The sequence below is a fragment of the Toxotes jaculatrix genome, chromosome 2 (assembly GCF_017976425.1).
Source record: "Toxotes jaculatrix isolate fToxJac2 chromosome 2, fToxJac2.pri, whole genome shotgun sequence".
Lineage (NCBI taxonomy): Eukaryota > Metazoa > Chordata > Actinopteri > Toxotidae > Toxotes > Toxotes jaculatrix.
The window spans coordinates 19,937,666-19,965,519 of record NC_054395.1 but is presented as its reverse complement, the minus strand read 5'-3'; the positions used below and the strand labels follow the sequence as shown (position 1 = coordinate 19,965,519).

The 27,854-nt window shown below is 41.8% G+C and overlaps 1 protein-coding gene across 1 annotated transcript; it reads right to left on the bottom strand.

Annotated features, from left to right (window-relative positions):
- Window positions 1-1,021: 1,021 nt before the first annotated feature.
- plcg1 (phospholipase C, gamma 1) lies at window positions 1,022-27,153 on the bottom strand. The gene is made up of 33 exons (XM_041055276.1): window positions 26,920-27,153; window positions 25,249-25,536; window positions 17,953-18,105; window positions 17,374-17,467; window positions 17,192-17,239; window positions 16,635-16,719; window positions 16,401-16,484; window positions 15,998-16,020; window positions 15,828-15,897; window positions 15,642-15,743; window positions 14,001-14,119; window positions 13,377-13,462; window positions 12,835-12,955; window positions 12,445-12,613; window positions 12,142-12,264; window positions 11,655-11,756; window positions 11,309-11,496; window positions 10,408-10,608; window positions 10,057-10,176; window positions 9,704-9,884; window positions 9,460-9,537; window positions 9,250-9,353; window positions 8,899-8,992; window positions 8,652-8,721; window positions 7,781-7,944; window positions 7,314-7,410; window positions 6,937-7,161; window positions 6,649-6,797; window positions 5,886-6,000; window positions 5,287-5,448; window positions 5,109-5,197; window positions 4,530-4,792; window positions 1,022-4,437 (listed from the first exon to the last, which is right to left on the bottom strand). Exons 2-33 carry the CDS (start codon window positions 25,463-25,465, stop codon window positions 4,395-4,397), a joined length of 3,939 nt encoding a protein of 1,312 aa, XP_040911210.1. The 5' UTR covers window positions 25,466-25,536; window positions 26,920-27,153; the 3' UTR covers window positions 1,022-4,394.
- Between the last annotated feature and the right edge of the window lie 701 nt (window positions 27,154-27,854).

The window sequence follows — 27,854 nt, the reverse complement described above, 5'->3', positions numbered from 1 at the left end:
GTGGATTTTTCAAAAAATCCAGGCAATGTTGTTCCTCTGCAGGCTCAGATTTCTGTTCTTGGCTGAGAGGAGTGGAGCCCGATGTGTTTTCTTCTGCTGTTGTAGCTCATCCGTCTCAAGGTTTGACATGCTGTTCATTCTGAGTGGTCAAGTTACCATAGCCTCTCTGTCAGCTCCAATCAGTCCGGCCATTTTCCTCCGACCTTTCTCATCAACAAGGCGTTTCCGTGTTACTGGATGTTTTTTTTTTTTTGGTTGTTTTTTGCTCCATTCTGTGTTAAACTCTAGAGATTGTTGTGTGGGAAAATCCAAAGAGAGCCTCAGTTTCAGAAACACTGAAAATGGCACCAACAGTCATGCCACAAAGTCACTGAGATCACATTGTTCACATTAACTAAAGCTCCTCACCTGTATCTGCACTATTTCATGAATTGCACTGCTGCCACATGATTGGCTGATTAGATAATTGCATGAGGAAGCAGGTGTTTCTAATAAAGCGCTGGGTTGAGCCTATTTGCTGACCCCTGGTGTACGACGTAGGAGGTGGTGGTACTAAAAACCATTATCATTCTGCCAGATGTTGACTATGAGCTAAAATAATGCTATCCTACTGTGTTTATTTATCTGCTGATTATTTCTTGATCAATCCTTGAGTCTATAAACCTGAACAAAACTCTCTCTCCCCTTATTTATAGCAAATAATAGCCATCACACCATCCTAAAGCCTGAAGTGATGTGTTAAAATTGCTTGTTTGGTCCGACCAACAGTCGAAAACCCAAAGATATTCAGGTTATTATCACATATGACAGAAAAAAAAACCTGAAAATCTTCACAATAGAGAAGCAGAAACTGACGAATATTTGACAAAATTTTCTATCAGCTAATCATTTTAATACTGCAACGGTTTACTCCACCTACTCTCGCGCTGCTAATACATCTGAGACTGAAACTTCCTGTGGTGCACTGAAGCTAGTGAAACCAATTCTACCCGGTGAATTCCTTTCACTGACAATAAAAGCACCCGACATTAAATCCCCTTTACAAGGCAAAGAATATATGATAAGGTAGTATAAAGTAGTAAGTATTTTATTTACTTTTCAGGCTTGAATATGTTTCATATGAAAGGCAAAATTAAAATGAATACTTTTCCTCTCCATAGTTTAGGCACATTACAGAAAGGCGACTGTAAATGAGACTGTCAGTAACAAAACAGACAAGATTGGAGGAAAAAAAAAAAAAAAAAAAGCAAAAACAAATGACCTGTACAGCCACACAGGTCTTCTTAGTTATTCTGCTGGAGTCGACCTCTTTATGGTTTGCTGTCCCGCCACAACAAGTACGACAAACCAAACAGGAGAGTCAGGAACACGTCAGTCAAACACGTCTGTCAAACATGGTCGGTACGTGCTCACACAGTGCTGACAGGAAGCTTCACCAGTCAAAATAAGTGACAACACCCGTGTGGGTGTACCATGGCTGTGCAGGTGCTTTAAGCCCAGCAGGGCAGGTGAATGATGTGGCTTTAATGTGATGTGTACACAGACGGAGGCACATAGACGTGAGCAGACAGGTCAGCAGTAAGAGAAATGCAGCATTTGGAGGGAGAGCTCTCCACAAAGACCATACATCGACCACTGGAGGAAAAAAAAAAAAAGTAATATGGAGGAGCTTTGGGATTAATATTGGCGTGCAAACACACACACACAAAGGAAAAAAAAAAAAGATGCCAAAAAATTTTCGGTGACACCTTAAGTATTCACTCCTGTCCCTGCTTTTACTTTAAATCATACCATATGGCTTAGGTGTGTCTCAGTGGTCAAACACTGAGTGAGAATACTGAGTTTAAATCACAGAGTCATCACATACGAACAGAGAAAACACTGTTTCTGATACAAACCTGGAAAGATAACACCATCGGTTATATGGGCTCACTGAAGGCCCAGAACTCCACACCCCTACCCCCACCCCAGGCACATTTTTCATCCATCAGCCACAGAAACACAGCTACAAAAAAGTCTAAAGCTTAGACTCAGCCTGTCCCTCCACAACAAAAAAAAAAAAAAAACACACACAGGAAATGAGAACTCCCTGCACGTACGTTTGCACATTTAAGGGCACCGACATTCAAAAGCAGTCTTAATTACCAAGTTAGAATAACGTTTATGAGTAGAAGCCAGAATGAGGATCTAAAGTTGATAATGATGAATTGTGGCGCGTTAGCATTTGGCAGCAGCCGTTTACGCAAAGTCTCCACTTTTTGCACATTTCACTACAAATAAATTCACGGGCAGTGGCAATGTAACTGTATCTCATGGCAGTGTGATTTAAAATCCTCACAGGTTTCTGAAAAGCAGCTTAGTGCTGTGGCAAAACCCACCAGAGCATCGTGGCAGCACAAACACAAAAGGTCCCTTATGTCTGTGAGGGTGCTGCAAAAACATTACCAGCAGGGCAAACAATATGGCATGATTTCCTTACGCCTTACTCCGGCAATGCAATCCTTCTCCCTTTGCTCACTGCTTTTCTTTTCTACATCCAACACGGGAAACTCCTATTGTAGAAATGTTGACAAATTAAAACTAAAACTCACTGGTCGCAGTAAAACACCTTTAAAATCACTTCAGGAGACATCTGTTGGCGTCTGGTACTAAAACATACTTCCAAAAAGATTCTGAATTAAAAAGGGTGACGGTTTTTACGTTCACTCCAGCCACAGAGCTGTGTCAGTTATAGTAGCTCTTGGGAGCAAATTAAAACAATGAATAAAGGGGCCATCATTTTGTTTTAAAACTTGAAATGTCGATAAAAATATCCACATTTCCAAAAACATTCAATTAGAAATCCTGGGAACACAGGGCTGCACAGTTAAACATGTAATTGTACAACAATCTCCATCTCAAGTTCCCATAATTACAGTTTTTATGGTATACAGACAAATCTGAACCACTTACCATGTTCCCTAAAAAAATGTTTTAGCATGTGAGTGCATAATTGTGTTCCCCAAACCACTGTCCACCATTGTCCACATTATCCGGCTGAGTTATGAGTTATGTCATTTTTGTTTGCAGACTTATGTACTATCTCTTGGTTGACAAGACAACTGGGCTGCCATTAAAACGCCTAAAAAACACACAGGAAGATGCTAAAAGCAAAAATCTGAAAGAGAAATAAATCTGTCAATTTTGAACACAATTACCATTCAAAGCTGAGAACACAACCCCCATTTCAGGGTCGACACGTATCCCTGGTCCCGCTTCATCACACAGTAAGGTGTTAACTTTCCTTACGCACATGATCACTGAAGAGTAAGACTATCGCTGAGGGAGACTGATGTTTGAATGTGTCAGACTGGCTTGTAAAGGCGCCTGCAACGCAGGAAAATGGAATGATGTGCAGTTTTTTTTTGGAATGTAAGAAAAAAAAAAAAAAAGGATGGCTGTGTGTGTGTGTGTGGGTTGTGTGTGTGTGTGTGTGTGTGTGTGTGTGTGTGTGTGTGTGTAGACATATGATGCTGCCTTTTTCTCCACTGCTTCCAATACAAACAGGTTATGACTTCTTCCTGATGCCTTCCAAAAAAAGAATTAAATAACCCTCCAGGATTAGGGTGTTAGACTGGAGACGCACTCCTCCACAAAGCAAAGAGAGAGAGACATTAAAAATAGCTGTAGAGAGCCCTCGTGTTTTACACATATACATAAAAAAAAAAAAAAAAAAGAAAAGTCACATTATGAATGTTTAAAGGTTTAAATAATTATAATAATTAAAAACATGGAGACAGGAGCTCTTTGAGAGCAGGTCAGCTGCTGCTGTTCTCTGACCAACAGCATCGCAGGAATAAATATATATATTCATATACGCCAAATAGAGAAGAGCAAAGAAACTTAACCGAGAAACAGTTTCAAACTGATACCTTTTAGAGCTCTCTCTTTCCCTCCTCTTAGCCTCCTAACTAAGCAGCTGTTGTGCACACCTAAAAACAGAGGAGAGGACAACCCGCCCCGCAAACGACCAGTCCAGAGCTGGAACTTGTTCAGCCTTGTTTTTGTTCTCCTGTGAATGTCCGTTTCTTCTTCCTGTCCGCGGCGGTCAGCTTCCTCTCAGCACCCCCCTCCCACCCCCACCCCTCTCCTCCTCTTATGTCCGAGTCCCTTCTTCTAGTCAGGCCAGTGGCAAGGAGGCAGGGAGGGGAGACAGAGGGGTGAGGGGTGTTGGAGAACGGAGGGAGGGAGAGCTGCCTGAAATGTAGGCCAAAGCGGTGGTGGGCGTTTCCATGGAAACAGTGTTCACAGCAGTCAGTGACATCATCAGTACGGGGAGAGGCGACTGGGTGAGGAGAAGGAGGAGGAGTGGGGGTGGGGGTGCGCAACAGAAATGCGTCCTGGTTGGCTTGGACTTAGACTCGGTTCTCTCCGCCCACTCTGGTCCTCCGCAACATCCTGAGGTGAAGACAAAGACAGGAGGATGTCTGGAATCTTCTACCGCGTCAGAACTCGCGGCACACACCGAAAACAACACACCAAACACTTACCTTCTGTTCTGTGGGTCCATGTGGTCCAACAGTGTCTCCTGGGACACCCTGAAGTCATCTAGAGGGGACTGGTAGCGGGATTCAAAGGACCCCTCCCTCCCCCTGTAGGCCATGGCCTGGGCTGGCGACTGGGGCAGAGCAGACATGCTGGAGGAAGTCGAAGAACTCAAATCCCCCAAACGTTCCCGCCCTGCCTGGGCAGATGCTGACACTGACGTGGCCCCGACCGCAAGAAACGGGCTCAGAACCTCCCCGTTTTCATCCTGAGAGGAGGAGAGAGATGAGTCAACTCCTGGGGCCTCAACTCTTCACGTGTTCATGGTTTAATAGTTAAACGTGAGCTTTAGATCATTTCCTGTAGAATTAACATACAGGCTCATTTTAAAAGAACAGTTTTATGTTTTGGGAAATATGGGAAATATTTGTTGCTGAGAGTTAGATGAGAAAATCGATGCTCTTGATGCCCGCATGTTAAATATAAGGTTTACTAGTCTCCCCGAAGTGAAAAGACTTGTTTTCTGTGTTATTTAGGTGAGAGTGAAGTTTACTGCTCATTACATGATGGTTTAAGTTGCTCACATTGCCTCTGATGATATCCATGTGGACTAAGAGAGAAGCCAACTCCAGATCCTCGTTGTAGCTGTTCTTCAGAGGTACTGACCGGTAACCTGGGCAGAGACAAAACGCTTTCATTACAGCACAGATTTGAAACAGGCTTGTTTTGTTGTCTCAGAGGGAACATTATTGTTGTGTGTACCTGTCTTGAGACCATGAATGGGGAATGTGGCCTGAGCCAGGAAATTTTGGTCATTGAACATGTCAATCTCATAAACCACAAAGCGCAGGAAGGCAAAAGCAGAGTTGCACACTGTGAACTGGAATGACTTTCGGGGCCACGTGGGGTTCAGACCGTTATCAGCTGGTGGAGAAGAAGGAAAGAGAAAGAGAGAGGTGAGGAATGTACACGGATTCTGAACAATAAACCAACACCAGGTACAGAATGATTGAAAATAAATATAAGAGTAGCTTGACTACTGTCCCCACAGAACATTAAGCCCTGTAATCTCATTAGAATTTTTTTAAGTTTTTCTTAGTAACTCCACTATCACTGTCTGCCACCAATGACTGCAAATACATGAACAAAACTTTGGCTGTGACCAAGAACTATGTCCACACAGTGTAATGTTTTCCCTCTTTATTCCCACACATGGGTTAGTTGTTTGTACAACTTCCTGTTTTTCTTGGACCAGACAGGAAATTACACGGGTAATGTGTCCAATAAACAGTACCTACTCATTGCTTCAGTATCAGTTTACCAGCAGAGGAGCCCACAGTTAAAATTAGCACAGCTCTCACCTTCTGAGTCTGTCTTTTGCTTGGCACTGTCGTACTCTGCCCCGCACACCTCGATCTCGGTCAGAGGACAAACTATGCCACGTCCGTGCTTGGGCAGGTGCCGGGCGCCCAAAACCTTCAGAGGAGAGGAGACCCAGTTTACTTCTTTAAATCTTTATACTTCATTTGTTTCAGAACAGAAATACAAATGCAAACACGATCGCCTGTGGTTTTTAAAGTCACTGCGGGTTAGTTCTGGCGAGGACAGCCCTTTTTTTTTTGTGATTTCTGAAATGATTTGTGTGTGTTTATATGCAATGGACATCAGAGATAACAATATACTTGTAAAGCGCAAGTCACACTGAATCTAAAAATATATGTATCAAGTCTGTGTTCAGATTTGACTGAGTTAAGATGCAGAGAGGGAGAACTAATTTTGATGCCAATTGCGGCAATCAGGCGATAAGGGTTTTAAAGTACCTCAGTAGCCTTTATTAGCTGTGTGTAACAGCCACTGCCCCAAGTGATGACCATGCAGATGAATGGGCCAAATCAGCAGCCAAACTACAATACCTAATCTTCTTGTTATTTACAGAACACCGGCATAAACATGTTCCTTTCACTTCACCTTAGTGTCGTTACCTCAAGGCTCTCCCTCTGCACCCCCACCCCTCAGGTCCTCTATCAAGGCCCCTGGGGAAGGATGCCTCACGGTTTGAAAACCTTTGCATAATCGCATCACACACACACACAAACACGCAGTCCAATCCTCACAGTGCTGTACCTCTATCTCTAGAGTGACTTGTTCAAGGCCTCGTACTGTATGTCTGTCAAATGGATCAAAGTTATCGTCCCTCATAATGGGCGGCTGAAGGACGTAGCCGCTTTTTCCGTTCAACATGAACAGGGCCTGGTTCATCTGCATGGGCTTGTCTGCACGTGGGAGAGGGAAGAAAGAAGAAGTTGAAAAAAAAAACAAAAACAAAACAAAACAAAACAAAACAGAGAGCAGGTGTATGAGATCTTCTGTCCATGCTGTTTATCTGCTCTGACAAGAAGGTAGCTACAGTACCTGCTGTCTGGAAGTTGAGCGCTACCAGCTGAGACCCGCAGAGCCACATCGGCAGTGGGTCGTAGTTAGAGGAGTCTAGTCTCTGGCCTCTGGGGTAGATCCTGGACAGCTGTAGTCGATTGTACTGCAAGAACTTCTTTCCCTTGATCTTGTTGACGTACTTCTCTGCCTTGGTCTCGGGGAAGGATGACATGTCCCGGAAACAGGCCCGCTCTGTGCCAATCTCTGCAGGAGGCAGGGAGAGAGGTCAGAACTGACCTACCTGTACTGGTATTGTGACTACTGAATCATGTCATAGTTATGAAATTAGTCACATCTATGCACCAGTGTGTATTACACTACACATTCGCCATCCAATAAATGTGTGCAGTCCTTACTATCTTCATCAAACGGCACAGGCCTACAGTAGATGACCAGCTCGGATAATTCCAGTGCAATCTTCTTCCTCCTCTCCATCATCTTCCCCTCTTCCAGCTGTGTACAGAGTCAAAATTAAATGCAGCTGCACCAACAGTTACACACACCACTTCTCGTTCTTCACCTTCATAAAATTAAATCTGACGCAGACGCTGGCCTGAAGCTTTATTCATCCCTCAACAACTACTGATCAGGTGGTTGCACCACGCAAAACCAAACCGCTTCCAGGTGAAAATTTGTGGAACTGCGTGAGTCTGCTGACATACACAGCATGTGCTCAGTGCTCAGTCAGTGTTTCCTAAACACAGGTTATGGATATTGTAAGGCAAACAAAAGTAATGACTGGCCCTTTGAACCCACAGCATGCAGCATGGGCACATTATCTTGGCCTAAATTTCCTGTCAGCCACGTGATACAGTATAGTTACCTTGGCCTCTGAGGTCATGGTGACCTCACGAATCTTGACCACCCATTCCTTGAGCTCTTCTTGGCTGCTGGCAGCAATGTCCAGCACCGGACCTGTCCGCAAGGAGGTATTCGGCATGAGGGAGAAGACATGGGACCTGCTGCCCTTCCCGTCATTACGTATAGCTGAAGAGAAGACGATGAAAGGGGTTAGAAAAAAGTGCAGAAAAACATGAATGAGGAGGACAAATGTTACAATTTGATTGGATAAGCTCACAACAAAAAAAGGTCAGAGGTGAACGGTGATAAAGTTCTAATATTTTGAGCTCTGAGCACAGCAGCCCTGCCTCAAGGTTCAGCGTCATCACATTTTTGAAAAGCAAACAATGGCTTCAACTGATGCAAGTCTGCATCTGCTCACGTGAAAGAAACCTTGGAACAAAGTGTTCAAGAAGATATAATTAGATCTTTCCCACACTACCACTAGATGGAGCCAAAGAGCCGCCCAAACGCACAGAAACAGGCCCAGGTATTTACTCATTAGCAAAGGCCATAACAATGCATGACAGCATGTGCCAACACTAATGGGTGTGTACTGACCGGACTGGAGAACGTCAATAAAATAACAGATACAGAGCTGTGAGAAAAACAAGAGTAATAATAAAACTGAGTGGAGAGGAATTAATAACGGAGGAGGACAGCTGATAATGGATTTAAAAAAAAAAAAGTTGAGAAAGTGGTGATGGTGTCCGTTTGCAATTAAAAACAAAGAGTAAGGAGATTATGTGTGAGCAAGTGACAGCCAGAAAATGAGGTTACCCTCTGGCAAGGTGACTGCCTGCTCTGCAGCCTTGCAGCACAGAGTTGAAACAGGAAGTGGAGGGGCAACTCACCAACTTGACAGGAAGACACGTCCACACTTCCTCTCAGCAGATCTCCCAGAGGGCTGTTCTCTGTCATCTCCTGCTTGACAGAAAACAGGAGGATTAGAATAAAAGTTGTCGTCCTTTTTGAAGTTATAATCCGCATTACACGTGTGTCTCTGTGACAGCGGATGACCGACAGATGAGTGACAAAGCCTGACCTCAGGCCAGGTTGGTCAGGCTTAAAAAAAAAAAAAAAAAAATTATATAAACTCACAGTTCTGTCAGGTTCTGCTGCTGATGGACTGATCTCCTCTACGTAGTTAGCAGGAAACCACAGCTGCTTCTTCCCTCCACAGTCACCCTTCCACCTATGAGAAAAATAGATGTGGTAAAATGTTGACAACATGGGTGTGGGGGTGGGTAGTAAATTTTAATAACACTGTGACCTAAAAATGTGCTAGATCAATATGATAAAAATTAACTTCTAGCTAATCTCACAGCCCCATACCTCTATCGTTCATCCCATTCATATGCCTTGGCTCTCCCTCACTCCACAAATATCATCCATGGTCTAAATGGATCATTCAAAGCTACTTCCTGGATGAATGTTATGCCAATCACTCACCATCCTCCTTCCTGTTTGTCCACATTAGAGATGACGGCGTTCTTGGTAAAGGATAGCTCATCGTCTCTCTGGGCTTTATACTCGTACATGGCTCTCACCGTGCACTGAAAAGACAAGACAGAAGGATATGACACACAAGTCCACCGTCTCCAACACAGACAGGTCCAAAGGTGCACGGTTCAAAATATGAACCCCATACTATATACTCACCTTGAATGTTGGCATTTGATTGGCCTCCACGTAAAAGCCTGGATTCCTGCCCTCATACAGTGACCCGTAGTCTGGCTCCTATTGGGGAACAGATTATGCTTTAATTGGATTTTACCACAGAACTCAAACCATTCAATTTGAAATATATTGTGCATTACATTGTCAATTTAATTATTAACCTACATAATACTTCTTATTTATTAATCTCTAGTTAGTGTGCCTTAGAGTGTTCAGTGGTACTTACAGCGGTGCCTATCTTCTCCAGTGTGTCGTCATTAATGGGGTAACGCAGCTTCATTTTACGGTACAGGGGGTGCTTCTCATAGTAGCTGATGAGATCTACTAGGCTGTCAAACTCTGAGGTGCCCAGCACCACGGTCTGACCCTCCTGCTGCACACGACAGTGCTTTATCTTACCCTCAGCCCTGTGAAGAAACCACATGATATCAATTACTTGGCATTCATGTGAATATTAGTTATTAGGATGATCTAGACCAGTCTTTCTCTACCCGATACTGGTACATTAAAAAAAACAGAGAAGAAAATGGCTTAAGATATAAACGAGTATCTGCTAATACAGCAACAGGACTGAGCTACCTGAAGGAAATGGCATATGAGTTGGGTTCTGCCCTCTTCCTGACGAGAAAAGCCCCGTCACGGGGAACCCTCATCAACATGTTCTCAGCTTGGCTCCTGGAGACGCTGGAGTGGTACCACCTGGGGCACACAAGAAAACGAAGACAGACGGGAGATAATTGCAGGGGTGCAACTTTTCATTTTACACGTCTTTTTCATGCTAGATGAGGGAGTCCGCTGCCAGTCTGATGTCAAATGAAGTAAAATAAAATGTTATTCAGAGTTAAAGCAAGAAATGGGAAAAAGCAACAGATCTCCACTTTTTGGAATGAGACAACAGAAAGGACATCGTTTAAGGTCAGTGTTTCTCACTCTTTGCTCTCGTGGGCATTGGTCTGAGGCACCGGCTCGGTCAGCTTCATCTCAAATTCATTGCAGCGTAGCGCCACCTGCTGGTAGTGGGTGATCAGGGCAAAGAGCGTGTCGAACACCAGGTTGTCAGTCAGGTAGAACTTGGGGCTGCCTGCCTCCTGACGCGAGTGGATACGACAGTGCTGCACCCGCCCCAAACGCCTGGTGCGGAGATGAGTGAGATTGGAGAAAAAGAGAGGGCCATCATTAGATCACTATGACCAAGTGAAAGCTTTCTGAAAAACACCACCCCCTTGTTATCCTTGCACATGCTGCCATCTAAGAGTACCCATGCAATGTTTCCATACGTTGTGTGAGAATCACATACACGCAGACTGATTAGCTTTGAGGTTGCTCCAGTGATGCAGAGCCTGTGCATTAGCAGACAGAAGGTGAAGGATCACACTTCAGACCGTGACAACAACCACGCTCAATCAGTGATGGAGAGATTGACATTGATTGATCGGCAAGTGTGTCACTCGTGCTGTTTGCACGAGTTAAGCCTACAGAACACACAGAATGAGTAAGGGAGAGTTTCCCACTAACTTATAGAGAATGTGATAATAAAAGGCCCCATACAGGCAACAATTCAATTTCAATAAAAGTCACACTATGATAAAATAACATGTTATTGTGATATATGATATATATAGATTACAAACAGTAAGTACCGATTAAATACTGACTGTAAATATCTAAATAATATAGTCAGTTTCTGAGGTTTAGCATTTAAGATCCGGTTGAATGCAGTGCAGTTAAATGCAGTGAACTTTAATGTCCATTTCCATTACCAATAATTTAGTTAATGTAGTCCTGCCCTATTTATAGCCCATTACTGAATACAAAATCATGTGCAATATACCAGAATGACAGTGTGTAGTCTCCCACAAAGGTCTCGCTCTCTCGGACCAGGAAGGAGCCATCAGGAGCTCCGGTCTCCTGGCAGTACTCAGACAGCAGCCTCTCGGCTATCTGCCGCCCGTCCCGCCCTGCGCCCAGCTTCCCGTGGAACCATTTCTCTGTCACGTGCTGGTCCATACCATTGGACACCTTGGGAGATAGAAGAAGAGGGAGATGCTATTCAGCTCATAGCTATCAAACGTGCCTCCTTGAGTGCACAAACAAACCAAAAGTAATCACATGTTAGAACAGTCAGAACTAGCACTTCTCATCTCTATGTATCACACGGGCAGATCAGGCCTACTAACCTCTCTGTGCTCCTCCTCATCGTCGTTACCCTGGTTATTGGAGGTCTCCTCTGAGTAGTAGATCTTGCTGCTGGTCAGGACAAAGAAATGAGGGTACCACTCCTGGGAGAAGAGAGGGAGGATGAAGGGAGAAAGATACTTCAAATGAGTCTCAATCAGATGAAATATTCAGAAGATCCATGTGTTGCACTGAAAAGTGGCCAAAGCAAGCAAGAAAGTGCCTTTGTACAAAGAACTCAACAGACCAAGAAAAGCAGTTCATCAAGTCAAGCATGACCCAGTTATAAAATAAATGTTAATCACAATCTAGTAAGCTGCAAAATAATGATGAGTATTTGAGCTGCAAAACAAATACTTAAGAATATAAACAACACACAAAACAAGCTCTGTATAGAAGCTACTTCTATGCAATGGATTTGAAGCTAGTCATTCTTCCTCGAGCAGCATCCAGACGCCACTTATACCTGGTGAACATGCTCATGCTTACATGGTTAATAGGGTCCTCCAGGTACAGGATGCCATTTTTGATGGAGTTGCTGATATCGTTCTCTGAGTAGGGAGTGGAGGTGGACACCTCCTCATAGGCGCTGCCTTCTGCAAGCTTCTTATGCTGCAGAGGATGAAGGGAGAGGAGGACAGACAGACAGAAATGGAAGGGGGAGTACGATCAGAAACATAATTCTATCAGAAAACTGCAAACATTTATTTATTCTTTTTTCCTGTAGAAAAAAATGGAACAACAAAAAAAAAAAGGTCAAATCATTTCTCATGACTCCAGGTGCCTCCTGACCTTGATGAGGATTTTCCTCTTGAGCTGGCTGGGTGAGGGCAGGCCGTCTGCCGCAATATCCACCGCCTTGGTCAGCAGCATGTCTCCAAACACCTTCTTAAAGTAAGTGGCCATATTCCTCTGCTGCACAATACTACAGTGGTCCTCTATGGACAGGATGATGGGATAGCTGGGGGGGACAACAGATTCGAACTTAGGAGTAGCAACTTCACAGAAACTTAAGTGTGATTTTCTTATTTTCTCTCAGGCTAAGCTGATGAGTGATGTCACTGCAGCCTGCCCAGATTGTTTTGTCTAGTACATCTGTGTGTGTGTGTGTGTGTGTGGGCCATATCTTTATCCTCGTCATCTCTTATCCTATCATCATCACATCGCCTCATGGAAACTCACTCGGATGTGACAAAAGCGTGCTCTTTGATGGTAGTCAGGACATCACAAAACTTGATTTTTGTTGTGAGGGTGTGTCCGTGGTAGATGACTGGCATTCCATCTGGACCATCCCAGCAGTCCACTAAAAATAAACACAAATACACAAGCATGCAACGTCAGTTCTCCTACAATACTGCACGGAAGTAAATAAACATCCATGAATGCACATGTATTACAGAGTTACAGAAGAGTTTTAAGACCTTTAAATATGTAGATGCACAAGTTTGTCGTGTTTGTTTACTTCTGTATGAAGCAAAGGGACTCTTTAACTCACTGTAAGATAGTCCTATTCATAGAAACCTGCTTGACAAGGTTTTGGTGTAAAGCTAATCTATAGCACTGTTATGTAACAGTGAGTGTGGAATTGTGTGAATAAGGGTGTGGCTGCTGAATTAAAAGCTGGAGAAGAGAGGTAAAAGAGTTAATTACAAGGTTGAAAGTCAAGTCGCTGTGATTTACTGTAGTGTGGTAAAACTCTAGAGTGTGTTTGTGTGTTTACCCACATTCAATACAGCGGCAGCCCATCCTCAGACAGCGAGCGTACGCCTCCAGGGAAGACTCGCTGGAAAACTGGTCTCCCGTCAGGTAGCTAAAAATAATCAAGTAACGTCAAAGTACACACGTAAAAACACACATCTAACCCGTCTTTCAAAAGGTTTACATGCCAGGGACTGTACCATAATTACACACACATTCTATGGTGGTAGCCTAAACACATTGATACCGCTAAATCAAAAGGTCTTTTTCTCTTTTGTTGACCGGAGTAAACACTTCTTACTCATTCAGATGGTCAATTCAAACATAATCAAAGCAGCATGGTAGTTTTCATTCCACTGCTCTAGTGAGTATTGTTTCACAGTTAGAACAGAAGGTTATCATTTGAACAGCCTTTCACACACTTTTCAATGGGAGGAAAAATACATTTTCCTGCAAAATACAAGCCTGGATCTCATTCTGGGACATAATTGTTAAATAATACACTTTTATCTGATGTATGAGGTCACTTCAAAAGCCCTCGTTGGTTAGAGGTTTCAAGAGAGGATGCCAGACTTCAGTGTTCCCAGGCCATAATTACAATTGGTTGAACTAGATGTAAGCATAAATGCCCTCCATCCCACCGCTCTTACGTGTTGTGCGAAGAGGAGATCCAGTAGTGGGACAGGGGGTTGTTCATATTCTCAGGACACACTTGGTCCAGGGAAGAATCCCAGATGGTGTTCTCTTTGGAGAACAAGTACGTCAGGAACTACACAGGAAAGAGGAGAACGATGAGAATGAGTCAGAATTTAAACTGATGTGTTCCTGGGGAGGCCTCCGAGTGACTAGGGTCCACAAGTGCACTGAATAATGACTTCACTCTGAAGACTACCGCTAATTCATAAGAGTTTACAGAGGATGGGACAGTGTAAAATACAAAAATAACAATATAACCAGAGCAAGTATAACAGGGTCCAAGCACCCAGAAGCAATTGAGACCTGGAGGTTCACCGAGCATCGGCATCACTGAGCAGAATTTTAACAGATAGTTAAACACACATTTGTACACTTGATCCAGCCGTGGACCACAAGGATGTTGGGTCTGTGTCTACACCAAAACTCTTCTAAATAAATAATTTTGTGTCATTTTTACATGTGATGAAACGCCTCTTATAAGTAGTGGTCTCTCAAAACCTAAGAAGCAAAAGCTCAATGAATTTACAATCAAATCTCTAACTCAACTTACATTCTTTGTTTCAATGCGTTAATCCATCTAAGCTATAAACAGCTACTGCAGTGGCACACGTGTAGCTGCTAAATAGTATTAAACATTTGTGAATGCTTGGGAAACCATAGAGGAGCTCCTTGATGGAAAACGTAAGCTAACAAGTGGACACAGTGTACAGGTTAGTGGTGTTCTCCGCGCACAGAATATGCATAGCCTTAATAGGCTGGATTTATTTGTTAAAATCTTTCAAAAATCAGACCACCTATGTTGCAAGAGTCCTCAGGTCAGGATCTGATGCGAATAGAATATTATGTGAGTTCTACTGTGCATATCAGCAATTATCCGCAGACTTGACAGGATGACGATGAGCACTTCAGATAAGTCACAGTATGCATGACAGAAGTCTGAGGGGGTTACGGTCTGCAAGTCCAGAGGGCGAACATTTGGACTCTGTCTTTTCCAAAACAGAGGTGGTGGTATTTTCTGTCCTGTCAGAACAAAGAAACACTGCAGCTCATGCAGCACTGTTATGTACTTCACCCTTCGCTGTGGCCTTTAACAGACCTCCCAGTGCAGGTCAACAATAATAATTTTCCTCTTACTGACAATTTTTCTTCTTTAGGTGTTATTCTCAGCATGGCCAGAGCCTGTACACCCACCATCTAACACAATATAACCTCAGGTACAGAAAGACAGTACCAGCTTCGTGCAGGCTGGCTCGCACCAGCTTCCTCTATTCTCTAGTCAATCATAGGTTTATGGTGACCACAAAAAGCATCCCTCGCTTTCTGCAGAACACGCACACACACTGCCACAGTCAATAACCTTTTCTATCTGTGTGGGAGGAGGTGCTCTAGGCTGAGACCATGGCTATCCATGTCAATTTCTGAGCATCTGCCACCCACACTAACAACACAAGTGAGGTGGGGTGGGGGTGGGGTGGGGGGTTATTCGGAAAAAACATAACTGGCAAAAACATGTTTAAATTTTCCATTAGTCAGCAAAGACCCAAAAAAAAGAGCAAGAAAAGAAGTGAGAAAAAAGGGGGAAAAAGTGAGAATACCTCGTCTTGGTGGAAATAAGGCTGCTCCACTTCCCTCAGGGGATCTTTCAGGTAGCCAAACATGAATTCCTGAACCTTGTTGTTGTCTGTAGCCCACAGTTCCTGGATTCACATACAAACACAAATGTATTGGAGCATGCAAATGAAACAGACCTGCAATGGACTAAATGTTGCCGCAGATATTACCTTTTGAGACTCCAGGAGGAAGCACTTGAAGTCCTCTAGGGAGATCCTCTGTTCTGGTCTGTCAATGAACCTGGCAGAGAAAGTAATGGTTCACTTCAGTAAACACACAGCCGTGACGCTGCAGGAAGAATCAGTGTGTGTGTGTGTGTGTGTGTTTCGTTTTGACCTACCTTTGCAGAAATGGGATTTCCATCTGAAAGATTGGTCAAAAAGGAAAATTTCAGTTAATTAATGAAAGTGCTGTTCGTTCAGTGTGTATGGTAGTAGTACTGTAGACAAACATAGATATCACGTAGGGGGCTGGGTGTGTAGTCATGGGGGGCACTGAGGTCGTCCATTTAATCTGACCCCAGCCTGCCTGCCTCCTCATCAGTGTGAGTGTGTGTGTGTGTCCTAATGGCCTCCACCAGAGGGGTTTGTTGGGTTTTTAACTGGTTCATATTGATCTCACAGCCATTTGAGAGCAGACAGATGGGGGAGGAAGGGTGCCTTGGCAGGGCATCAGATGGGGAGCTGGGGGATAAAAGTGCTGGGACAGAACTATCTGTGGATACATAAAATGACTGCACTTACGTTTTTCTGAGCATCAAACATGAGGCTGCGATAGAGCTGGGCAAACTGACTGAAGGACACGTCTCCATTTCTCAGCTCTGAGTCCTATAAAACAAGCAGCGAGGCGAGAGGGAAAGCAAAATGGCCGTTAACGACAAATCATAAATCTCTAGCCTCTCGCAACATCACATTGAAAGGGAAGTGGGAAGAAAGATGGGAGTGGAAGGGGGTCTGTGATAAGTAGGAGGTGGTTACCGGAAGTTTCTCTCGGAGGAACCTCATGTTAGGTACCCTGTAGTTGACCTGGCCCAGCATGCTCTTCAGATCCTTACAGGATATCCTAAACACATACACACGTTTTGCTGAAAAATCAAACATGGACATGCACGTACAAAAAGCGCAAAGACTTCTACTAACTTGCATATGAAGATACACTGAATACACTTTCACTACGCAGCCTGGAATTTTGGCCAGAGAAGACAACACCCAAACAGCGTAACAAAAGCTTGCTCTTTCATCAGGGATGTAACAGACAAACATCTCTGTACATCTCCTCCATCCTCTGCAGTCTGTTTCCTGCTGCAGGAAGAGGTGCTGGTGTGTGGCTGAGAGCTTAGGTCCTACACTACACCTCAAGAGTGCTCTCTCACAGACAACTAGCAGCCTGATTTCAACTTGCTCTAGATGTTCCACTGGGGAAAAGGTGCACAACCGGTGCACCAAACAATTGAGTTATATCTAATTACGCCTATTTCCTGTGAGGGTGATCTGATTAACTCCGCAGTTTTCATCTTTTAACCGAACGGACTTACCTGTCTTCTCTGTTGCGATCAACTGCGTAGAACTGCTTGCGTAACCACCTAAAAAAAAAAGAGAGAATTAAGAAATTTAATGCAAAAAAAAAAACAGAAACAAAAAAAACCAAGACAGAAATGATGAATGCTAGTAAGTAAGAGGTTTGGATGTGGTGTGTATTTACATTAGAGTTGTTTACCTTTCTATCTGAAGCGGTGTCGGTGACTTCAGCGTGTCGGCCACAAGCCAGTTTAACCCCTTCACCCACATGGTCATCTCCTCATCAGTCGTTGCTGAGGAAAAAGCAACACATGACACACTTTTTATGAATTTTGAAAAGCTTTTTTATTACTTTTCTCCAGTTAAATGTTTTGTTTTTTTAAAGGGAAGTTTTTCCTTGCCCAAAACTAGTGTCAGTGAATACTGTGCAGATTATAAAGCTCTTCTTGGCAAATTTGTGATCTGTGATCTTAGGCAGCGCAAATAAAACTGACTTGACTTAATAGTGGCATTAAAACTCCATCAACTTTTGAACTGCCAGCCAACACCTGCTTTTCCTTTAGTATTGCAATACAAGATACAGTTACTCATAAATACAAGTTCCACAAATACAAACACAAACAATTAATAAATACAAAGAGTTAGAATATCTGTACAAATGCTTGACTGACGGAGGTTTGTAGTTCATGACCTTATTAACATTAGCATTAGCACAGAGGTACTAACATGCTCACTGTATCTGAATGTATGTAAGCCTCTCTCTTGTGTCTGTGCGTACCTGCCAGGCTGAGTGATTTAAGGCGAAACTCGGTGCCATACAGGATGACAAAGCAGTGAGCCTGGTCCGGCCGTGTTGTCGAGTCCTCCACATAGCGCTCAAAGTCCCGGGACTTCTGTCCAGGACGGATCTCCTTGATCTCTCGAATGTCAACTGGGAAGACAGACACACATAAGACAGTTAGCAAAGCAGAGAACCACTATTTCCCCCCAGAAAAGCTCGATCGTATCATGATTCTGATTTTCTCAGCATGGATGAATTCAAACTCATGATTTTAATCAAATGATGTTCATCATTCTGAATATTTTTTTAACCATATGGCTGGATATTGGCACTGATTATTCAAGTTGATTTCACTTAACAGAGTCCAGAATCCATTCATTTCAATTTCAGTTCAATTAGGTATTAGAGTACAGTGCTTCTCACAATTTATCCTGGGAACTTAAAGTTTTATATACATTCAACAAATCAGTAACACGGTTGTTTTCTTGAATATAAAATTGTATGCGCCTTATGGGCTAAATTGCAAAAACGTTTTACGGGTATAAAACTGTGGATCACGAGTTTGCTTTCTTTGGCAAATGTGAAACAAATCTACAGTGGTTTTATTTTTAGTCCTACATGTGCAAAAAAGTTGGGAAAGAACACAAAATAATCTACACCTTTTACAAAGGCATAATCAGTATCTTTTTGATACTGAACAGCAAGGCCTTACATAAGATAAAACTCATCATGTTATTTTTAGTCACACTTTAAATGCAAAAATGCACCTGGACGACAGAATTTTATAAAAAGATACGTCTCTTCACAACACCAATCCAGCTCAATAAATAATAATATTGAATTAGCTTCAAACTTTTTCAATTTTTTTTTTTGTCTATCAGAAACCTCCCATTATAGAGGCCGTCACTCTCATAAAGCATGAATTTCAAAGCCTCCACAAAGGACCACATGAAACAGTGAAACTGAGGCCATAACCTGAACCACATATAGGTCCACGTCTAGTGAATACATACTTTAGACCGACAGCTGGATATTGATTTCATATGAAGAAGATGATGAAGTTAACGACCCCAAATTAACCTCAGTTTCCCCTTCGCCAACCAAAACCACCATTCACTAATCTCCAAACAACAGACCTTCAGACAGTCACACAAACAAGTTTGTGATGGGACCGCTCGGTTGTGTACAATAGAAATTTCAAAACCCATCGCATAACACTGATATACCAAGTTCAAACCTTGAGACTATTGCATATCTAATTTCCCCTACACTAGACTATTGGAAAAAAACTGCAAATGATATTGATAAAAGAGCTGGTGCAATTTTGTCTTGACGCCATAAATTAGCAGTTAGAAACAGTCAGAAACTCTATGACAGTATGGGCTGGACAGTAGGACAGTAGGTTCCAATCAGCATTACATTAGCAGTATTTAAAGACCTACAGCCAGGACTCTCCTGTTAAACACACACAAAAACAGCACAGACAGACAAGCAGAGACACAGAGACGCAGAGACACAGACACACACAGACACACACACACTTCTGTCAGTTCCTGCTCCTCTTCCTGCACCCGAACCACACATCCTGTGCTTTGGTCGCCTACACACCACATCTGTACTTGCTATAGGTGAGAACGTGCATGTTCTTTTTCTCAAGCATTAAAAAAAAAAAAAAAAAAAAAGAAAAGAAACGGTATGTCTTCTTGTGCAAAAATTAACCATGCTGAGCACTCCAATTATACATCATACCTCAGTTTACTTTACCCGCTACACAGGGCAGCAGACTTCCGCTGATATCAAGGCGGCTTTGACAGGCTGATCTGTTACAAAACACTGTTAGGCATTTGAGTCAAAATATTTGGAGCCTGCCTCAGACAGACGCAGGAAATAAAAAGATATCCAGAGGTGTAACCTTACCAAAGGAGATGAGAGGAGATATCCTCCAACACACTCCCACGCTTCCTCAAGCCCTCCGTCCTTCCTTTCCACACCATTTCTACCACTCAACACAAGGGCTGGTTTTATGTGAAATAGTTAAAATCTATTGCCAATAAAAGTTTTAGAACCAAATGTGATAGAAATTTAAAACCAAGAAGCCATACAAAACCTTTACCAACAGAAAACAAATACAAAGTTTAGTGCTGAAACAACTAGCCACTTTACCGACAATTTGGTTTAATCTTTTCATCAAGCAAAAATTTCAAACATTTGCTGGCTCCAGTTTCTGAAAAGTCCTGCTTTTCTCTGCATTATATTAATCTAAACACCATAAAAACTGAATGGCTTTGGGCTTCAGATGATGGGTCAGAAGGAATAAACAATCTGAATACATCACCGTGTACTTTAAGAAACTATCATGATATTTTACAGACTGAACGATAAATTAAATCAAAGAATAATCCAAAAGTTAACTGGTAGTGAAAATAACTGTCGGCTGCAGCTGTGTTATTCTATAAAGCTGGAAAAACTATGATTTAAATCAGTAACTATCTAATCAAAGAATTTAAGTAAACAAGACTAGAAATCTGACAAGGCGTTTAATGCCAACTTTCATCAGCTGACGGGTTGATACTACAGACAACCAAAAAAGAGGTTTGATGGATACGCAGACCTACAGTGCATTACAACAGTGGTGTGTGTTGCAGAGGAAGGACAATTACAACTTGCACAATACTGAGAAATAATCCTGCGCTATTATATTGCTGGACTGAGGTGTGAACTGCATTTAGAGCTGCAACGATTAGTCTACAAGCAGCAGATGAATCGATAACTATTTTGATCACTGATTAAGCGCTCATCGTTTTTCAAGCGATAATTCCAAACATTGGCTGGTTCAAGCTTCTCAAATGCGATGACTTGCTACTTTTCTTTGTCCTGCCTGCTTGCAAACTGATTATCTTTATAAGCAGGAATCTGAAAAAAAAAAATCATCTTGGACTATGGGACATTATAGCACAACATTTCACTATTTCCTAATATTTTACGGAAAACAAGTTTAAATGAAGAGAAAATAATTGTCAGACTGTTTGATAACGAAAACAGTGGTTAGTTGTAGCCCTGACTACATTATAAAATACACAGATGTGCTTAATATCTTACACGTTGACTATGGAATAACTAGCTTTTGAAAATAAAACTTGTAGCAGCTGAAGTAGTTCATATCGCACATTTCAAGGGACTGTGCTGCCCACAGCATGACACCGTTTCAGTGTGAACTTCTACGTCAGCTGATCATATCAGTTTCCTTTGATATTATGTTGGATAAAAGTACACACAGGACTTTCCCCCTGACAAATTACTGTCACGCAGCTACATGGATTCTGTTCCCCTTTCCAACACCATGTAAGTGGAGTGATTCAACTGCGGAGCTGCACTTGTTCTCCAGCAACAACCTAAGCTTTTTTTTTCCACAATGTTGTCATACAGACAGATGCTGATTGTGCAACCCCGCTGCTGCCTACGGGTTAATGTCCAACTAATTAGTCAGTATATTTTTCAGTAATAAACTGGGCTGACAGCCAAGTGTGTGTGACTGAAAAGAGGAACGGTGTGTCAGCTACAAGTGACATCAGACGTCTGAGGTGACCCAGCATGTGTGCGGCCTTTATGGGAGGTATGGAAAAAGCTGGTCAGAATGGTGACAGTTTCCAAAGATGTGCGCACGTAATTCTATCCACGTTGACATTACTGTAAAGTCAACAAAAAAAAAAAAAAAAAAAAAAACACCTGACAATTTCTTCATTATTTACATGGTTCATCTTCCAAAAAATTTCCAGGATGTAGCTGACGAGATTTAGGTTAATTGGTCAGGTCAACCCGCAACACGCAGTTTCCCAAAATCCTCTCACCCAAATACACCTCACGTTCATGGGCTCAGGTCACCATTCAAAATGAGGACTACAACTAATGACTATGTTTATTACAGGTTATAGATTAATCTGCTGAGTATTATCTTAGTTAATCATTCAGTTTGTAAAATGTCAGGCAACAGGGTATAATGTCCATTCCAGTTTCCCAGAATCCAATGTGACATCTTCAAAGGTTGTTTTGTTGAACCAACAACCCAAAACCAAAATATGTTCAGTTCAATAATTATATAAAAACAGAGAAAAGCAGCAAACACTCACAACTGAGAAACAACAATAACTAAGAGCTTTTAGGCATTTATGCTTGAAAAGTGACCAAAAACAACTGAACTGAATAATTATTTTTCTGTTGATCACCTTATCAATTAACTGACTAATTGTTTCAGCTGTATGCAAATCCATAAATAATCAGAACTATCGACTGCTGCAGTTATTATATGTATGTGCATTGTCCCACTGTGGTATTAGTGGATCGATTCTGCAGTAGTTGTAGCATGCCATCGTTAATTAATGCGGTGTGAAAAGTCTGGAATCTTGTGTGTCAAAGTTGATTTGGTCCCACAGTCGTGCGTTAACTAACTGGTTCGGTTTGTCCTGCAGGGAAGGCTCAGTGTGAGCAGGACAGACGGCTGACAGAGGACAGAGCTCAAATGTCCTGGTTGTCAGAGAAGACTTACATCAACACAGACCTATATTAAGACTACCGGTGTATGAATCATAGACATGCGATATTAAGGCGATAAGGCTATTATTAAGGTGTGTTAAGGCTATTGACGTGTTCAGCACATTGCATATGTTTGATAAATAACTTCATGACAAACTGTGAAAATGATCATCACTAACCGCAAGAAGTGGAGATGCTCCATCTTGCATTTCTGTATTATTTTGTGCAGCACAACATGTTCTAAAGCTGAGCTCATTTCATTTACTCTTCTCCTTGTCTGGTTTAAATTGTGCTATATAAAACCTTTTATCTGGTATATGTAATTTTATATGATGATATCAGTATATATATATTATATTATATATATATATTGTCAATGCTATTTATGTATTAGTTTTAGCGACGTGTACCTGATAAACTGCCAACTGAGTGCATATCTACAATAAGCTAATATCAGCAAAGACACTGGCCTGGCAGATTTATCAGTCTAGCTCTAGTGGCAGCATATTATCTGTAAATTCAACTGTTCAGAGCTCCTTAAAGGAATCTTATTACACTGATGTAAAACTCATGTGAACACCAGTATCACTGTAAAGCAGTCTTGCTGACTGATCTGCAACATTGCCAACAGTGGTCTAATACGACCATGGTATACAGATGCCATATTCAGCGCTAATCGCTGAAATCAGCTCGCACAGTGTTTCTTTGAAATGAAAGCCTGCAAACTAAAGTGCCCTTCTGAGCTATGCATGTAAATATAAGAGGATCTGACGCTGTTTTGGGCTTCAAGGCCTGAGATGGTAGAGAAACCTCGCAGACCACTAAATCATAGCTCGAGTGTATAAACACCTGTGGAAGCTCATTCATGAAAATCTAAAAATGTCTCATTCAGAGTATATCAAAGTCCATCGGTTAACTCACTTTAACATTCGAGTTTCTCTCTCAGAATGATGAAGTAGCAAAGTGACGGGTCATTCAAACGCGACTGATGATTCATGTTTAAGTTGTTTTGTTATCAGTAACATACTCCGAGACATTATATTGACATATGACATGCCCTGCCTATATCTCTGTGAAGATTCTCAGTCATCCAGGTCACTGCATTTCTAAATATTTTACTAAGATAACTGGACTTGCTTGAGGTTCTTCAAGACATTTCACCTCTCTTCCAAAAGGCTTCTCCAGTTCAAACTGACTGCTGGAGAGTCCCGGTATTAGGCTTAGGGTTCCATTGTTATACTAGGGCAAGTCCTTCTAGTCCTTTCAGGAGGTGCAGTCTTGCAGAGCAAGCTTCGTCGAGAAAGACAGATTAGATAGATAACAGACTTTATGTATCTATAGACCCCTATGTATTTTGGCATCACATACCACCACAAAAGCCACTCTGAGCAAGGCACAAACCGGTACGCTTCTCGGCACTTTCTACTTAGCAACAAACAGAGTGCAATTTCTACAGTTAATGGACATCATTCTCTCTCTAACATTGATAGGGGTAAATACAACGGGCCAAATCGTTCCCAAATGATCACACGCTTCCAGTAAAAAAAACCCCTCATATTCTATTTCTGTACATTAATGAGCCGCCTAGGCTCAATCTGACATCACCAGGAGTATCAAATGGCAGCTATGAGCTAACATGTGTATGAAACTGTTCATCACAGAGAAGATGATACTGCTGTGTTAGAAAAAAAAAAGAACTAAGCCCTCTGTCTTTTTTTTTCTGTGTGTGTGTGTGTGTGTGTGTGTGTGCTCTTTCTGCTGCATCCGGAGCAGAGTGCAGCTGTGCACAAGGCATCCTGCTACCCGCGAGACAGACAACTTAACGACTCACTGAAGCCCTGCGTATCCTCAGTGAGACACACTGTTTTGTTAAAGATTAACCTGAACGTCAGTATTCCTGGTAAATTACAGTATATTCCTATTAATGCAACAAAACTTTTCCAGGAAGCGTTTTTTTTTTTCTTCTTATTGTTGGCCCTGGATTTGTACCTGAGATGTGATGTATCTGCTTCTGGACAACACTGCTTGTTCCTTTACTATCCACAACCACTATTTCAAAACATTATTTTAATGCTACAAAATAAAACTTAGAATTTTAGCGAATTTTAGAACACATTTTAGAGAAACAGAAGAGCAACTTTCACTAAGCAATCAGAGCTGAAATAAAACGAGCAATATTGATATTGAGAGGCTTAACTGGTATTTTCTTTTCAGTAATATTGTTATATACCTTGAATGTTGTTTTTTTTCTGGTCTTGGAGGCTGCATCACAGTTAGGTAATAAAAACTGTATTGTTATTCAACTGTTTCATGTAAAATGCAATTAATACCTCTACCTGTTTCACTTTCATTTCCATATTACTAATCCTTGTTTCTCTAAATTTTCTCATGTGGCTCCTCTGAAAGCACCAATAGTTCCTTTAAATACTGTCACATTACCAATATTAACACATTTAATCAATAATGTTGTGAAATGACGCACAATTGTTTAGGCTCTAAAAGATTTTGTAAATGACTTCTTCAGTCCTAACTGACATCATTCTCCAGCTGTGCACGATACCATCATGTCATGGCATCATGTGCGCACACCGAGTCTTTTGTGAAGCCATTCAAGCATCTCACACAACACTTTGTAGTTGTCATATTTCTTCGTGTATGTAAACCAACCAGTTCTGGCATGAACACCGTCATTTTACAGCCAGTACTCAGGAGCATCACTACCTGTTTGTGTGTATGTTTTGTGTTTGTGTTCACGTTACTCACTCTCTCCCTCTATTTTATCCGAGCCCCGAGTCCAGATAATAGTCCGGGTCTCCAGCTTGACTTGAAATGTCTTTCTCTCTGGCCGCTGGGACTTCTTTGAATAATACAGTGTCAGTACTGTCCCCAGCTCCAGGTCTCGGTACAGGTTGTTCATCTCTGTGTCGTTGTCCATCCACGGAACAGGTCCGTTGGAAAAGAAGCCCGAGGTCCCTGCCATATTCACTTCCCCTGTTTGTTATCCGTTTCCTTTCAGAACAATCTGCTCAGTGCAGAACTAGACAGGGATACCTACAGCAGGAGAAGAGAAGGGGAAACCCGTGAAACAACAATTCCCCAGGGACTTCTAGTGTGTCGGTGCTGTATACACATAATACCGCAGTAAGGAGTTCACGTGTTTTAATTAATATTGGAAACTTTAACATACATATACTGTTTATATACCTGCAGAATTACTGCCAGATGTGTCGGAGAAAAAACTGAGTTTCCAGCATCTTAATGTACACACATTATAAACAAACACTGTTTATTCTGAAAGATACTCCTACCTATATTTTGACATATATTTTATATATAAACCTGTTGCATGAGTATTTTCTAAAAACTTAAAATGTGTCTATAATAAAATCTCATTGACGAAAAATACTAATAATAATTTTGAGGCTATTGTATCTTAAAGATGCATAAATGCTTCTTAGAGATGCAGTGGTAATGAAACAGCAGTGAGATATCACACAGGAAATGTTACCACAAAAGGTTATATTCTGCCATGAATGACCCATAATATTAAAAAAATATATAGTGTATTTCAAAATGTACAATTTGTAGGCCTTGTATATGAACATGCAAGGTTTGCATATTTTGTTTTACAAGTTATTTTTATTTTTTATGAGACAAAACCTACAGTATAAATTGATACACAGAACGAATGTTCATATACATAAACGTAAAACGTAGCTATGTTGTATTAAATCTGTGGAGAAGTGGCCATTATCATGTAGAAATAGAGAAACTGTCTATTGGTATACAGAGCACAGAATTTAAACATTTCATAACATATATGATCTTAGTGATTTTTTCTTTATAGGTAAGGTTACTCTCACTGTTGTGTACAGTAACAGTACTGTGATTTAAAACTAGCACTGATGTGAATAAATGACAGCTGCAACTTAAAAAAAAATAAAGACGCCTGTCAATGAGTAAACGTGTTGATCAAGCTAATCACACCGGATAACTTTCTCTCTTCGACATGATTCTTACCGCTTATGAAGCAGCGGGGAGGCTTAATCTGATTTAAACTGATTCAAAACGAAAAAAGAAGAAGAAAAAAAACACGCCTGGAACCTGCTGCAGAGGAAAACAAAGTTTCCTTTGGATACATGAGACTTCACATTATTGGGAATAACACTGGTGGCGAATGGCAGCAGAGTGGGATAACAGTGTAACAAGAAACGTCTGGCTATTTTCACAGCGTGGAAACGGGGCCGGCGTTTGCTAGCATTTCGCTGGGCCAGAGGGTAAAATCGTGGCTGGTTTCACCCCTGAAGAAAAAAAAAAGCCCAGGTAGCTGTGGCTAATCTTCTCCTTTCTCCCCCTTCTCTTTTCGCCTTACCGTTGGCGGAGAAATATCAACTGGAAAACAACACGTCGCAGGGGCTGCTGTGCTGTACCTACCGCCGCAATCTCGGCCCGACGGCACATCTCCAACGACTGATGCTGCTCCTTCTCTCCTCTTCGTCTTTCTCCTTCTCCTTTTTCCCCCCGCACCCCGGTTTTCCGTGATTAAATCATCGCTAGGGCCTGGAAAAGCGCTGCGGTCCCGACAACAATCCCAGTTTCCTCTTCTCCCCTCTGGCCGTCCATAGAGAGAGGCAGGCAGACAGGGAGAACCGTGGTAAGACTACGCAAGTTTGTCTGCTCTCAGACCCAGCCAGCGTAGGCCCTTCCCCCCAAAGCCGACCACCAGTGGTGTCAAAAGCCCAGAGTCAAACACCAGGCATCCGCTCCGGGTTTTCACAATAAAAGAACGGTCAAAGAACTTGGACTGTTTTCTGACAGTGAGGATTATTGCATTACATTATAACAAAGAGTTTCTGCAAAGTCAATATTGCTTTTGGTGTAGTTAGCACTTTAGAAATTTATACTGTCAAAGACATTAGAGTAAAAGAAATTTGGTGTAAACAGTGTTGGGTAAAATAATAAAATAATAATAAAAATTTCAACCAGTTTCACAAACTTCATTATTCCTTGACTCAAACGAGATGTCAGGTGGATGAAAGTACACATCATACTGTATTTTTAAAATCTGAATTGTAAGTAAAGGTTACTATAGTTAAAATTATCCTTAAAGTATTATCTCATGCTGAGCGAAGGAAACATGAAGTTTCCTGATCCTCATTGACGCCCTGTCATGAATGCATTTTTGAAACTCACAATACAGTGGCATTGCTTCATGCATATGCGGATTTCTAAGGCTGTATCTTGGGAACATTCATCATCTAACATCAGTGGCTGCACATCAGCCAGAGGCTTCGGTTTATAACAATTGTCAGTGTATTTGACAGTTTTTTAGTTTTTGGCACGTGTTGCTAAGTATTTATTTTTTCTAT

Coding starts and splice junctions, on each gene's coding strand:
- plcg1 (XM_041055276.1), bottom strand. CDS start 25,465: ATGGCAGGGACCTCGGGCTTCTTTTCCAACGGACCTGTTCCGTGGATG. Junction 14,120..15,641: donor CTTATTTCCACCAAGACGAG/GTATTCTCACTT, acceptor TTTCCTGTGTAG/TTCCTGACGTACTTGTTCTC. Junction 5,449..5,885: donor GCAAAAGACAGACTCAGAAG/GTGAGAGCTGTG, acceptor CTTCTCCACCAG/CTGATAACGGTCTGAACCCC.